This window comes from Tenebrio molitor, chromosome 8 (genome assembly GCF_963966145.1).
Source record: "Tenebrio molitor chromosome 8, icTenMoli1.1, whole genome shotgun sequence".
In the NCBI taxonomy this organism is placed as follows: Eukaryota; Metazoa; Arthropoda; class Insecta; order Coleoptera; family Tenebrionidae; genus Tenebrio; species Tenebrio molitor.
Genome location: NC_091053.1, coordinates 12,252,939 through 12,268,144, shown reverse-complemented (window position 1 = coordinate 12,268,144; position 15,206 = coordinate 12,252,939). Strand labels below are relative to the sequence as shown.

The following is a 15,206-nucleotide window of genomic DNA, read 5'->3' as shown; positions in this document are numbered from 1 at the left end:
ACAAAAAAATCAAATGAGCATGGACGTTAATCAAAAATACTGTCAGAGTTGTCATCTAATAATCGGAATGGCTTTATTATTAGGAAAATAATGAGCTCACAGATATGTTGCTAATGTATGGGCAATGTTATCACGTTATCAGAATGCAGCTGCGGCATCTAGAGAGTACGCAAAGCGATTTCGGGAAAGATACCATCCTGGGCCACGTCAGTTATTAATCTAGTACAGCAGAGAAATAGACAGGACCGGACTCAAAATTTTAGAAAACATTTTAACATTTTACTAAGAAGATGTAGGCTAAAATTCTTGAGAATAATGTATAGTACCTCGTGTTACAAGGAACGCCTCAACTTCGAAAACACCCTGTATAATTAAAATCCTCCGATAAATAAGGGAGCTATTGACTCGTCTTTTTTTTGGGGACACCTGTATAGTAAGTGCTTATTCACAATGGACATATGCTTGACATAAGGCATAAGAAATCCATGATACATGCAGTGGATATACTATTAATTTTTACGTAACTTATGAGAAGTGACCTCAGTGAACATTATTGTTGTGTACAAAAAGGCATGAAGAATCATATTCGAGTTATATGGACACATAAATTATTTTCCAATTGCCCAATTTTACAAATTATTCTTAGGTATCACTTATGTATTTCTCATGTCTTATGTCCATTGTGAATAAGCACTAAGAATGCACGATGCGTCGACGAGATAAATAATTGCTAAATGTGTAGTTAGATCATTGATTTATCACAATTTATCATACTTATTTTGACAGGGATAATCTGCTTTGACGTTTTAGGAACTAGAAAATGTCAAAATTTCTAATTTCTCACTAAAAGCCGTTTTACAACCAACCGAACCTGTTACACATTGCTAAATTTTAGGAAAAATCCAACAGGTGGTGTTTCAATAGAAATGGCAGATCCTATAGTAGATATAAACAACTATTATTTAATGTACCTTATTACATATAAATATTTCTTCCTTGTAATCTTATTATTTATAACATTATAACGAAAAGACTGATGGTAAAATAACAAAAACAGTAAATGCCATTTTAGGGTGTATTTATTTATATAAAATTCCTAACAATTCCTTATACGTTTAACATTTACCTAACACCATCGGCAAAAGGGCCATGCGTACATATATTCCGCATTCGGCTTGTCTGAAGTAGGCCGCTCGAGGATCTGTATCGAATTCGGGAATCATTTCGAACACTCTAGGCAACGGATGAAGCACCACCATTTTCCTTTTAGCTCTGGTCATTAATTGCGGAGTTAAGATAAAATGTCCGCAAGCCTAAAACCTTGACATTAGCCTAATCTCGCTATCTACAACATCCTCACCTTATCGTATTCCTCCTGAGAGCTGAACCGCTCCCTTTGAATTCGCGTCATGTATAAAACGTCAGTATCAGGAAGCACCTCCTCAAGACTATTCTTATATTCTTCTTGAGGTATTTGTTTGGAAGTCACGAAATTTACTATATGACTTGGCATTTTCAAACTAGCCGGACTGACGTATCGCAACTGAACGTTGTACAATGTCAATAATTGCGCGAGCGAATGTACAGTACGTCCATTTTTTAAATCGCCAATCGTTAACCCGTTGACAGTACCGATTTCTTCACGAATCGTGAAGATATCGAGCAATGCTTGACTCGGATGCTCGCCGATTCCGCCGCCGGTGTTAATCAAAGGTTTGCGACAATGATGAGAAGCTCGCTGAAAATTAATATGCCTTAAATTTAACACAATTTGGGTAAGAAAAACACTTACGAGGACCGATCCAGTTGTAGGATGTCTTAATACAACAACGTCAGCATATCCCGCCATGACAGCAATCGAATCTTCTAGAGTTTCTCCTTTCTTAACTGAAGAACTGGTTTCGTCCATGTAGATCACACCTCCGCCTAATCGCTGCATAGCAGCAGCAAAACTGCAGCTAGTCCTGGTGCTGACTTGGTAGAAGACTGACGCCATAATATTGCCTCTCAAAATGTGGTCCACTGATCGTTCCTTTCCTATGTAAACTCTGAAGGTCTGGGCCAAATTGAAGATGTCGTTCAGTTGGTCTTTTGTGAACATGTCAACCGAGAGAACGTGTTTGCCCGTGAGGCTGTGACCGTGATGTCCTGGTTCTAAATGCGAGAAACTGTCAGTTCTGATCCTTCCACCGATCAAAGGAGGAGTAGGTGAAGTCACGGCGCTCAGGCGATTATCAACGTGAAGGTTTTTAGTACTGGAAAAGTGTACTTTGTTACCCGACAGTAGTTTCTTAAAAATCTCATTCGTCTGTCCATCATTTTTAATGTCCTTGAAAGTACGCAAACTCGCAGCTAAAATTTGAACGTGTTATTAAAAATGCCTCGCAAAGTAAGACATTCATTAATCTCTCAGTGATAAAAAACAAAATTTCTTCAAAAACAATTTACACTCTTTTATTTACTATTACTATGTACTGTATATTTATGATATAACTATTATCAAAGAACTAATGTAATTGGCAATTTCAAATATATTTTATTAATAGTGTTTTTTTTTTTTTAATTCTGAGTACTGACCACTTTGCGTGACTCGCACATCCCTGATGTAAAATCCAAGGGATTTTTGTTTTTCCTGGAGTGCCCCCTAATATGCTTGATATTAAATTTCGCGGCTTGATGGTTCCATACCAACTCTTCAAGACTATCCCCTGTAAGTGCATCACATTGGATTTTGACAAAAAAAATTTTTTCAAGTACCTTTTCTCTGTATAATAATAATAACCCTCAGAAGGGGTTTTGCTTTCGTTAACGCCCTGCGTATAGCATTTTTTATATTATGGAAAATGGCATGGCAGTGCTAAAATCATTGATATCATTATTATTATTATTATCATATGGCTGCGGCCTTAAATATTTATATTATACCTAATCATTATTATTATACATACTTACAGAATTGTTTATTTTGAACCATTCCGTTTATTGGAATACCACTAAATTATCTTTCATATCACATATGTTCTAATGTTTTTATTTGCATTCCATCATTTTTTATTTTCATCTCTTAACCAAATTTGCATTCAAAATTTGTAGAATCCTTGATACCTTTTCATTGATGCGTTAAAGCAAAACTTCAAAATACTACAACAATAATCTATATTAATCTCATATGAGGAAAATGTAAATATTATAGCATTTTTTATATTATGGAAAATGGCATGGCAGTGCTAAAATTATTGATATCATTATTATTATTATTATCTGGCTGCGGCCTTAAATATTTATATTATACCTAATCATTATTATTATACATACTTACAGAATTGTTTATTTTGAACCATTCCGTTTATTGGAATACCACTAAATTATTTCCAGTTCACAGAGAACACCAGCGGCTACACGCTGGATGTTTTCAATGTCGTTGAATAGCAATTGAACAAAAATGGGAATAACCATCTGTTGTCGAATGATCGCTCTATTGTGGGATTCTCGGGGTAATATGTGCAGAGCACCGACGGTTCCTTCGACAAATTATTGATATCATTATTATTATTATTATTATTATTTACTTTCCAATCGCAAATACATTTGGAATAAAATCGGAAAGTTTCTTTAATCTTACCCGCCGTGGTGTGTAACTGTTGAGAACCACTGGAAAGCTGAGAGTTTCGACTGAATCTGCCTCAGCGCACCGAAGCAACCGTTCTCTAATTGGCCGACTTCACGATAATAATCTTCATCTTTTTTTTGATAATTGGTGTACCACCATGGCAGCTTGCGAAACCACTACTTGATCTTTATGGTTCAACAATTTGATCAATTCGGGTATCGCTCGGGTCGCTAAATTAGCGTCGTCTTGACAAACTGATTAAATTGACCACCGCATGTTTAAGCATTTGACTTGGTTCAGAGAGTTGCTGAACGGCTGTTTGATGGCTAGGATCAAATTGCTAAAATTATTATTACTATTATTATTATTTACTCTCCAATCGCAAATACATTTGGAATAAAAGCGGAATGTTTCTTTAATCTTACCGGCCGTGGTGTTTAACTGTTGAGAACCACTGGACAGCTGGGACGTTCTACTGAAGCTCCCTCGCCGTACCGGAGCAACCGTTCTGTGATTGGCCGGCTTCACAAGACCGGTGGATTCTGCTAGACCGCCAGACACAAGACGCGATATGAAAATCCTCGGAATCTTCTCCAACCCTCCAATCACAAATAAATATTAAGTTCCGCGGCTTGATGGTTCCCTACCCATTCAACCCTTCAAGACTATCCCCTGTAAGTGTAAGTCACTTTTCGTTGTATGATCACCCTCAGAAGGGGTTTTGCATTCGTTAATGCTCTGCGTAAATTATCATCATTGTTAATAGGTAATAAATGCTGGTCACTTGGGTCAAGCGATGTCTCATAAACGATGGAGATGTTCTAGCAAGTTTCGAAATTCTTCGAACGGGGCTTGAAGGTCCCTTTCGATGGAAAATCGCCCAAATTCTGCGTCAAACTACAAAGAATCAATTAAATAACAAAGCGTATTAATAGTAGTCCAGTCAATATAAACATAAAAAAGGGTCCGACCTTGCAAAAGGTCATGTAGTTCTGATTTTTTAATATGTTGTTTGGATCTCAGCCAAGAGTAAAACACCAAATTTGCAACTTCGAAAGACTTGTGCGCTCTGCGTGGTAGCCAAAGAACAGCAAAATTTTTGCACTATTTTCAGTTTTTGCTCAATATCTCCTAAGATATGAGTCTCACAGAAAACGTTGAAGTTACCTTTTTTAAACTAAATTAAATTCGCTACAGTTTGAGGCCCAAACGAACTTTGTGCATGCAGCAGTTTCCGAGATAAAGCACTTCAAAAGTTGGATATTTTTTCCAAGAAGTGAAAATTCTTTGTTTACGTCTCTTATTTTATTAAATATCGTCAAAAATACTCGCCCCATGAGAAAAGTCATGGGCAATGAACTTGAAGTGTATTTATTTAGCTTTAAATTGAGATCTGACGGGTAGCTGCAGATCCAATGCTTCTCTCAAAAGTGGCATATAACCGAAAACCTCGCAAGATGGAATTTGGGAAAAATAAATGAAAACAAGTTTTCAGCGCATCAAACATCACGTATAGGACCTAAACCGATCAAATAAGTTATTTTAACTTAATAATTTAGTATGTGTGGTTAACAACTTGAAGAGAGTCTGTAAAGTTGGTGGAGGAATACTGCCCTCAGCGCCAGACTTGTTCTGGTTCTGATTGTATGGAAAATCATCGAACACCCCAAGTATGCTCGTTTGAAACGGGTTCATGAAGCAGGTGACAAGTGGTCTTGATTTTCATCGACCAAGAATTATTTTCCTCTCATTCATTGGCGCGCTTTAATTTGAGCTCCGGCGAGTACATGTCCTGGCATATACAAGTATGTTTATCATGAACCCCATTTTCACGGTCCACTGTGCTAGCTCACTGCTGGAGATTCCACGCGCATGTGCCAATCCACCGTAGCTTTTCATAAACGACACCAGCAATCAAATCTGACCATATGTCGGGCCAAAATTTATCGGATCGGCGGATTGTAAAATTTTGTTCTATGAATATCTTAAACTCAGTTGGATCCATCCGCTGTTCTAGAGCCATCATATCTTGCAAATATAAGTGGACACTCTTTGTGAAGAAATAGTGACCAACTGAATGAAAACAAGGTAGCATTTTATCGATAGTATGTATACAGGTGAAGGTTCTTAATCACCCTGCCTGGATGAATAGTTTTACGGGAGTAGACGTGTGAAAATATTGGTCCCACAGCTTTGATTACCTTCCAAATTATGCAATGCAGTTTTGAATTTAGCTCTTAGGCTTTGGTAAGTCCTATTTTCCTTTACAAACAAGATGAGAGACCTCTCACTCTCACGTAGCTTATTCTCAGTTTCGGCTCTTTCTTTCCCAGTCAAGTCTACCTCATCCAAAATAATGCCAGCCAATATCAGATTAGTCAAAATGTGTGCTCGTACAGCTCGTGAATAGGCATGACCATTCAGCATCTTGTCCAGGCCTGTGATCTGTATAAATAGTCATAAAATAGCACCTTCAAGCAACTCCCTGCCATTATTGCACCGATACAACCCATGAATGACATGAGGAGATGGAACTCTCTATGCCTCACAACCACGCAGCTTAACTCAGAATGTTGGCCACCCTCAACAATATCTCTGGCCTTAAAGAACAGTGGTTGATCAAAAGTAACGAAGCAGGTTTTTTGAAAATGACCTTTACTTCTCTCAGTGGCTTCAAAAGGTGATATGAACACTGTATCGTAATCAGTAGGTGGGGTGCCGATAAATGAGAGGAAAATAATTTTTGAGCCATAAAAATCAAGACCACTTTTCACCTGCTTAATGAACCCGTTCCAAAGGAGCATACTTGGGGTAGTTGATGATTTTCCATACAATGAGAACAAGTCTGGTGCTGAAGGCAGTATTTCTCCACCGACTTCACAGACTCCCTTCAAGTTGTTAACCACACATACTAAATTACGTTAAAATAACTTATTTGATCGGTTTAGGCCCTATACGTGATGTTTGATGCACTGAAAACTTGTTTTCATTTATTTTTCCCAAATTCCCTTTTTCGAGGTTTTCGGTCATATGCCACTTTTTAGAGAAGCACTGGACCTGCAGCTGCCCATCAGATCTCAGTTTAAAGCTAAATAAATACGCTTCAAGTTCAATGCCCTTGACTTTTCTCATGGGGCGAGTATTCTTGACGATATTTAATAAAAAAAGAGAAATAAACAAAAAAAATTCACTTCTTGGAAAAAATACAAAATTTTTGAAGAGTTGTATCTCGGAAACTGCTGGACGCACAAAGTTTGCTTAGGCCTCAAACTGAAGTGAATTTAATCTAGTTTAAAAAAGATATCTTCAACTTTTTCTGTTAGACTCATATCTTAAGAGATCCAAAAACTGAAAATAGTGCAAAAATTTTGCTGTTCTTCGGCTACCACGCAGCGCGCACAAGTCTTTCGAAGTTGCAAATTTGGTTTTTTACTCTTGGCTGAGGTCCAAAGAACATATTAAAAAATCAGAACTACATGACCTTTTGCAAGGTCGAATGTTTATATTGACTGGACTATAGGTAGTAATTAACGTTATAAGTCCGGGAACTCATAGTTTACAGTACAAGTGAGACGTTTAAGGACGAGGCCAGGAAGGAGCCGAGTCTTGAAACTCGAAACGAGTACTGTAAAAAGAGTTCACGGACGAATCTCGTTACGTATTTTATTTCATCCTGCCTCAAATTTTGTTTGAAAGAAACATTGAAATTAATTTCAAAATAATTCAACAAATGCTCCAAATCTAGTCACATTTTTGGAACATGATTAGCAACGGCTGTTTGGCAATTGTTTATTTTGTTGAATTAATTTGGTGCGTCAAATTGACTTCTAAAGCAAATCCTCCAGAAATTGTAAAAAAATCTGCAGAAGCCTGTGCTGACTTAATACCTAGCAAGAGTAGCAAGTCTGGTGAAAGGTATCAAAAACAATTCAGCCATTTTTGTAAATGGAAATCAGAAAATAATGTGAAGAAAATTACGGAAGAGGTTATGCTGGCTGGCCTATTTTTTAGATGTGGTTTAAATGGTTGTATTATTTTATTTGTGAACTAACGTTTTTAGTCTGAGAAAGTAAGTGCATCATCTTCTTTGTGGCCGAAATAGTTAAATTATTAATTTGTATTTAGATCTAGTTTTGAATAAAACATTTCTTAAACCTGAATAATTGTTATTACGATTGCTACTTTTGTGATTCCAATGGCAACACTTAACCGGCGTCCGGCCGTTTTTTGCGTTTTCCCGGATTCAAACTGATGACGTAAAGTATTGAAATTTGACACAGGATGAAATAAATATATAAATATAATAAATCCTAATTAGGGTAAGCGAACTTTATTGGGTCAATAAAAAATGCAACAACAATTCTCACCAAAAATAAATACCTACTCATGTGTCGTTTCCAAATACGTACTGTGAATACTGACCACTTTGTGTGACTCGCACGCTGGTGCCATCCCTGATGCAAAATCCAAGCGGTTTATCTGAGCCATGCTTCAGCAATCTCACACGTCTGCAAGTTTCAGGCACAATATCCACATCTATAATGGATGACACTTGTCGAAAATCATGTGGATTGGATATGGCTAATGTTTTTGTTTTTCCTGGAGTACCACATAATATGGTAGATATTAAGTTCCGCGGCTTGATGGTTCCGTAATCCGTACCCATTCAACTCTACAAGACTATGCCCTGTAAGTGTAAGTCACAATGGATTTTGACAAGAACATTTTTTTAAGTACCTTTTCGTTGTATGGTCACCCTCAGAGGGGGTTTTTGCATTCGTTAATGCTCTGCGTAAATTATCATCATTGTTAATAGGTAATAAATGCTGGTCGCTTGGGTCGAGCGATGTCTCGTAAACGATGGAGACGTTCTAGCAAGTCTCGAAATTCTTCGAACGGGGCTTGAAGGTCCCTTTCGATGGAAAATCGCCCAAATTCTGCGTCAAACTACAAAGAATCAATTAAATAACAAAGAGTATTAAATATATAAATATAATAAATCCTAATTAGGGTAAACGAAATTTATTGAGTCAATAAAAACTGCAACAACAATTTACACCAAAAATAAATACCTACTCATGTGTCGTTTCTAAGTACACTAGCCGCTCGATCTTGTGAACACCCAATTTAATGAACCTTCCAATTTAGTGAACACCAAAATATTTACATTGCGGGTTCCAAATGGTGAATAAGGACACTTTCGATTTAGTGAACTGTAGGTTTCGAAGAAACAAAAAACATTAACACCGATACTCGGCTACTACTTTGACTTCCTTATCCAATGTCAGCAGGCACATCCGGTGCTTGCTTGTACAACAAGCAAGCAGAAGGAAAATGGCATGGCAGTGCTAAAATCATTGATATCATTATTATTATTATTATTATTATTATTATTATCTGGCTGCGGCCTTAAATATTTATATTATACCTAATCATTATTATTATACATACTTACAGAATTGTTTATTTTGAACCATTCCGTTTATTGGAATACCACTAAATTATCTTTCATATCACATATGTTCTAATGTTTTTATTTGCATTCAAAATTTGTAGAATCCTTGATACCTTTTCATTGATGCGTTAAAGCAAAACTTCAAAATACTACAACAATAATCTATATTAATCTCATATGAGGAAAATGTAAATATTATAGCATTTTTTATATTATGGAAAATGGCATGGCAGTGCTAAAATTATTGATATCATTATTATTATTATTATTATCTGGCTGCGGCCTTAAATATTTATATTATACCTAATCATTATTATTATACATACTTACAGAATTGTTTATTTTGAACCATTCCGTTTATTGGAATACCACTAAATTATTTCCAGTTCACAGAGAACACCAGCGGCTACACGCTGGATGTTTTCAATGTCGTTGATACCAATTGAACAAAAATGGGAATAACCATCTGTTGTCGAATGATCGCTCACATTCATTTTGATAGAAATAACTATGATAATATATTGGCTTATTTTGGTTTAAGTACTTTAAGATCCAGACGCATTCAATTGGATTTATGTTTCTTTTTTAAAGTAATTAATTATATGATTACATGTTCGTCAATCTTAGGCTTATTTCTACTTCATGTGCCTCAATGCAATTTCAGAAGCGTACATCTGTTAGTTGTTCCTTATCATAGAACCAAGTTAAGGTCGCCTTTATCCAGAATCTGCAGGAATGTTAATTTACATTCTCATAATGTTGAATTTTATAATATTAAATATAATAGTTTTAAAATTAGTTTAAGAAACGATGTTTAGGGAGTTGTCACGAGTACCTATTGCTTTTGTTATGTTATTGTATTTGTTTTTTTTTTCTTATTTGTTCTCCACTGTTACATGTTATTGTTTGCCGTTAATAAACCTATTATTATATATTTTTTGGCAGCCGATAATTAAATTTTATCGTCGCGTATAAAATATATCTACATTTTTGTACAGCATTGTGGTTTATGCCTATCGGAGAAACCACGTTAAAAAAACGCGCCTTTTATTCTACCTCTATCGTGGTGTGGAAAAGAATAAATAACAAAGAATCAGGAAGTACGGTGCGATCAATTAAAAAATAAATCGAGTCGGCGTGTTACCTATGGCAACCCATGCTATAGCATAGGCTCCAAAGCAAACTCGATTTATTTTTTAAATGATTGCTCGGTATTTGGCTAAAAGTATAACTTGTATTCGAAGTAATACTCGTAGGTAGTAAAATGGAAATTAGTTCGGTGCAGAGAGAAGTCGGCCGGCCCCTTGGCTCAACTAATGGGTGTTATAAATCATGGGCTGCTGATATTGTTGGTTGCCATCATCACTCTTTCGAACAATGAGTTTCGTTTTTTATTTTGCCTTGTAAGGCAGAATTTAACCGATTTTAAGGAAATCGAAGATTTCTCTGCATTAGATTATACATTCATGATTACAATGAGCTACTTTAGAACTCAAACAAATTAAAAATGAGACCGCTAGGAGCAATTTTGAAATCGCAATTGTTACGATTAATCGTAACGACCAATTTATTGCCTTAATCGAAAAATCAAGATTTCCCTGCACTTGATTATGTCAAAAGGAATCGATAGAAACGTCGAGCTTTTCAACTTCAAATTTGAAGTTTTTAGGAGTAATTTGCGTTTACATTGGTTAAGTATAGGGCCACGATTTCGAGATGAGGCCCCTTAACATTTTAAACCACATCATATAGTTTTAAATTGGCATTTGGGAGCTTCAAAATATGTATGGGATTTGAATATCTACTAAACCTTGTGACTCACCTGTATGTGTAGCCCCGCTGCTCTGTCATACCTGTCGATCTGGTCGTCACAGTACTCTCTCTCTCGTCCAGCCACTCCAGATTCAGGCACCATATCACGCACACCCTGTTCAATGGAGCCTTGATGTGCACCTGCGACAACAATTTCAGTTTGAGGAATTTGTAATAATACAATCAAATACTCACTTTCCTTTTACTTGGATTTTGCTACTGAACAGTTTTTTTATCGACTTTATTAGAAGGGATTTTGCGTTGTCGTGAGTCTCTAAATTCTGCAATTTCCAGACCTGCCATGTTGTATGGAAGGTGCAATTCATTTTGGTTTATTCCTCGTCTTTTCGCTTGAAAGATAGTTAAGTTCCTGATGTATCCTAATTCAGGCAAAAGAATTTTATTGGACCCATAAATCGAATAATTAATAACTTAATTTTTACTTCGGTTTTGTTGTTGAGCACAGTTTTGATTTAAATCTTATTTTTGGACATTTTCGAGAATAGAAGATAAAATCATTTTCACAAATTGTTCAACACGAAATGCACTTTGCAAAGTTGCGACCTTTGCGGATTTTGGTGTCATCTTCTTATTTTTTCCGCTGATATTTTTGAAAAAAGAAAAAATTAATAAATTAAGATCATTCGAGAGGCTGCATTGTTTGAAGAGCTACTTAAATTAAACAATTGAATACTTTTCACTTAAATTTAATTTAACAAGAAAACATGCTTGAGTGGTCCCAACAAAATTTATAAATAAACGAGTGAAATTAATAAATGATTTGGTGTTTCAAGAGATCCCAGGGAACAAATAATGAAAAAAAAAAAATAGTTAGGTATTTACGAACCGAGTGCGAGAAGACATTTTTCGTACATGAGCGATTATTTCAGGCACAAGCGACGAAGGAGCGCGTGCTTCATTAGCACGAATGTACCGAAAACGTCTTCGCGCATCGAGGTTTGTACAATATTTTTTGAAAGGAACATTAGTATTTTTAAATGATTACTCAATGGTTTCCAATTTAGTGAATAGATGGCGCTTGCCCAAGTGTCAGTTGAATTAATGGGATTTATTTTCATTTTTTCGAAATTTTCAACATCCAAATTGGAGAAATGATATTTTGCAAACCAGATTTTATTATTATCAAGTCAAATTATTTTCAGAATGCTCAAAAAGGCCAGTGCTTTTTGGATGATTTTGAAGCACGAGTGCGCGAAATCTACGTTCCCGCTTAGTTGTGTTGTGTTTGCGAAATGTCATTTTAAAGTTAATGGGCCGCCGTATGATTTCCCATTCGTTAAGCCTTTCATTAGCTAAATAATTGATTAGACAAAGTGAGAGTATATGCCAGGCACCATGTTAGACAGAGACAAAACAACTTAACGACGTTCTTTAACTTTAATGAAAGGGAAATTATACGGCTCAGTGAGTTCAAAAAATTATTTACAATTATTATATCACCTTAGCGAGAAATTAATTTAGAGCAAAATGAACGTTTTCTTCTGAATTCTCGAAGAAACTAATTTACTTTTACTTTAGTCCAAGAAATTAAATCTTCAATGTAAATGAAGTAGAAAACTAGAAGAATTACTACCTTGTAGTAGTAAAATACGTGGTCTACTAAACCTGAATGTACACTTCTATTAAAAAAAAAGCGTACACGTATTGAGAGCTAATGTAAATGGGGATAAAATTAATTAATCGTTTCCAAGAAAACGTATTACGGTATTACTGACATTTTGTTGTATGTCAAATGTGTGAAAATTGCTTTTTATAAATTTTTAAATTGTTGTTAGATTGTTGAGAGTTGCCTTTTTATATAAATTTACGAATAAAAGTTTGAGTTGTGTTTGTAGTAATTCAGTAATTGGTAATACTTGCCTAATAAATAAGGCAAAACATTTGCACACATTAAAATCTCTGAAAAATATATCGATAAAATCCGGCTATCAGCATGGGTTTTGTTACAGGTTTCTAAGTAACAACAATTAAAGGATAGGTTTACAATATGGCAATCTAGCCAAAATTGTGCTCACTACTTGTACGTTTTTTTTTTAATAGAAGTGTACCTCCAGCTACTTTGGAGATCAAACCCACAGACTAATGACATATATTGGTTATTACAATTATTATTACTTTGGCGAGTGGTGAAGTTAAAACAAATTAAATGAAAAATTTTGAAAAGAACGTTTTCTTCTGATATACTTTTAATTTAGTGCAAGAAATTAACTCTTCAATGCTAATAAAGTAGAAGAGTAAAAGAGTTAGAGAAATAATTTACCTTGTAATTATAAAACACGTGGTCACGGCGGTACCTCCAGCTACTTTGGAAATCAAACCCCGAGAGACCCGTGCGAGAGACCCTCTGTCATGATTCCGCTTCGTTTTTCTCAAACACCCGACTTTCTCACCCCTACTCGACCAAAATGACCAATCCACTTCCTTAGATTCAAAATGGATTACTTCAGCCAATCGCGATAGCTCTTCCATATTTTTGAAGATTTTATGGAACCGTTTTTGTTTTCCACCATAATTTTGAACTAAATTATGTTACCTTTCTGTGTTTTCTACCAACTCATTTTCTGTTTGATTCTATTACTTTTCTAAATGCAAATTCAAACGATTTTGGTTATTTTCGACGATGAAGTCTTTTGTTGATAATATACAGTTCTCGCCATTCGATTTTACATTTGACAAAAATGTGAGCTTTACAAAAAATAACTTGATCTAGTGAACGTTAATTTGGTGTTTCTGTCGATCGACAATTTGACATGCACGAGAGAATATTTTGGCAGACTATTTCCTGAGAAAAATTTACATGATAAGTAAGTACAAATACACGTAATTCTGTGTTTAAAAATTGATTATTCTTTAAATTTTTATGTTGTCGTTGACGGTTATCACATTTGCACTAGTGCAAATTATCGATAATTGTACTAGTGCAGTATTATCGCTGTAATTCGATCTCTATTGGCTAAAATTCAAATATTCGAGCTCTTTGATTGGCTTAAATTTTTCGAAGGAAATAGTCACATATTATATCCCAAGTGCAAAATTTTTTATCGGAAAATTTTTTGCTAATGAACGAAAACATCCATAAATGAGGTTAGAAGACCAATTATTTTTGCAGATTAATACTCGTAGACATTTTGTCATTATGAATTTGGGTATAGTATGGGCAATTCATTAGGGTCAGTTTAAAATATTTATTATTAAAATTGTTTTCAATTAATATCTACCACATGATTCTCTTTTTTCTCTTCCACCCTAATCATTATAGGTTACAGCAACGGGCGCAGCGATTAGCCGCTGTACTTAAGTTCGCAAGAAACAAGTGAAAGTTTTCTTGCATTTGTTTTTTGTTCTTCGCTTATCGGTATCGGCGAAACAAGTAATCACTAATCCCCATAGGCGGGTAACGAAATTTGCGCCAAATCTTTCAATAATTTTAATTGGATAACTATAAGGTCTAGGAAAAAAATATATGCAAAATATATTGTTGTTATTAACGAGTTCTATTACCAGTTAAAATTAATGTACTTATTTCTGAGACACGTTGGATAATTATTGTTGCCTAATTGTAAGATGAAATGTATGTATTATAAACAAGCTGGAAATAAATGTATCTGAGTGACTGACTGAGTGTATTTTCACCATCTTATCGACGAGCAAAAGAAAGATACGTTAAAATATCCACAAATAAAAAAGAAATGAAAACAAATTTTGCGGTCAGTGACCAAAAAATTGTTGATTTTGAGAAATAAGATTACGAAATGAAGAAATAAGAGCAATTAATAAATTATCCATTATGTAGGTGTATGAATACTTTAAAGTAAATAAATAAATAAAATATAAATATAAGTATGTATGTCTACATAAAAAAAATATTGTCTTCTGAATCAAATTCGTTTAATGATTCACCCGTATTGACAGCAAATATTAAAGCTTCCACTTGGTCTTCTAAATGTTGTTCTCGATGCCAACATTCTTTACTTTTGTGTTCAGTGTGCCGCACTGAATTTTTCCACATTTCTGGGGTAATGTGTTGGAGAGCTTCCTTCCACATATCTAAGACATTATTATTATTTAATGTACCTAAAAACAGACAATGTTTCATGCTGGATCCCTATATGTATATTGAACACAGTTTTAGATTCACTGAGTTTCGGAAAAGACAGTGTCAAAGCAGACAAGTTTTATTACCTACTACTAGATAAGATAACTGAAAATCTTCTCTTAGCAACCATAAATATGTCCTCAATAAATATTCCAAGAGAATTACTGCTATATAACCGATCCCAAGTTCTCGGAATCTGCACCAATAGACTT

At 35.0% G+C, this 15,206-nt stretch overlaps 1 protein-coding gene and 1 pseudogene across 1 annotated transcript; both read right to left on the bottom strand.

Annotated features, from left to right (window-relative positions):
* Positions 1–1,061: 1,061 nt before the first annotated feature.
* On the bottom strand, positions 1,062–2,598 carry LOC138137052 (multifunctional protein r-like). Its single transcript, XM_069056346.1, has 4 exons — positions 2,574–2,598; positions 1,793–2,352; positions 1,361–1,738; positions 1,062–1,313 (listed from the first exon to the last, which is right to left on the bottom strand). Exons 1-4 carry the CDS (start codon positions 2,596–2,598, stop codon positions 1,116–1,118), a joined length of 1,161 nt encoding a protein of 386 aa, XP_068912447.1. The 3' UTR covers positions 1,062–1,115.
* Positions 2,599–7,944: 5,346 nt separating this feature from the next.
* On the bottom strand, positions 7,945–10,980 carry LOC138137050 (partitioning defective 6 homolog beta-like; annotated as a pseudogene).
* Between the last annotated feature and the right edge of the window lie 4,226 nt (positions 10,981–15,206).

What these genes read in the sequence shown, in the direction of transcription:
- LOC138137052 (XM_069056346.1), bottom strand. Translation starts at nt 2,598, where the DNA reads ATGTGCGAGTCACGCAAAGTGGTCA. An exon ending in CGAGTCACGCAAAGTGGTCA is followed by an intron (nt 2,353 to 2,573) that starts GTACTCAGAATT and finishes TTCAAATTTTAG; the next exon opens with CTGCGAGTTTGCGTACTTTC. An exon ending in CTCAGGAGGAATACGATAAG is followed by an intron (nt 1,314 to 1,360) that starts GTGAGGATGTTG and finishes TCAAGGTTTTAG; the next exon opens with GCTTGCGGACATTTTATCTT.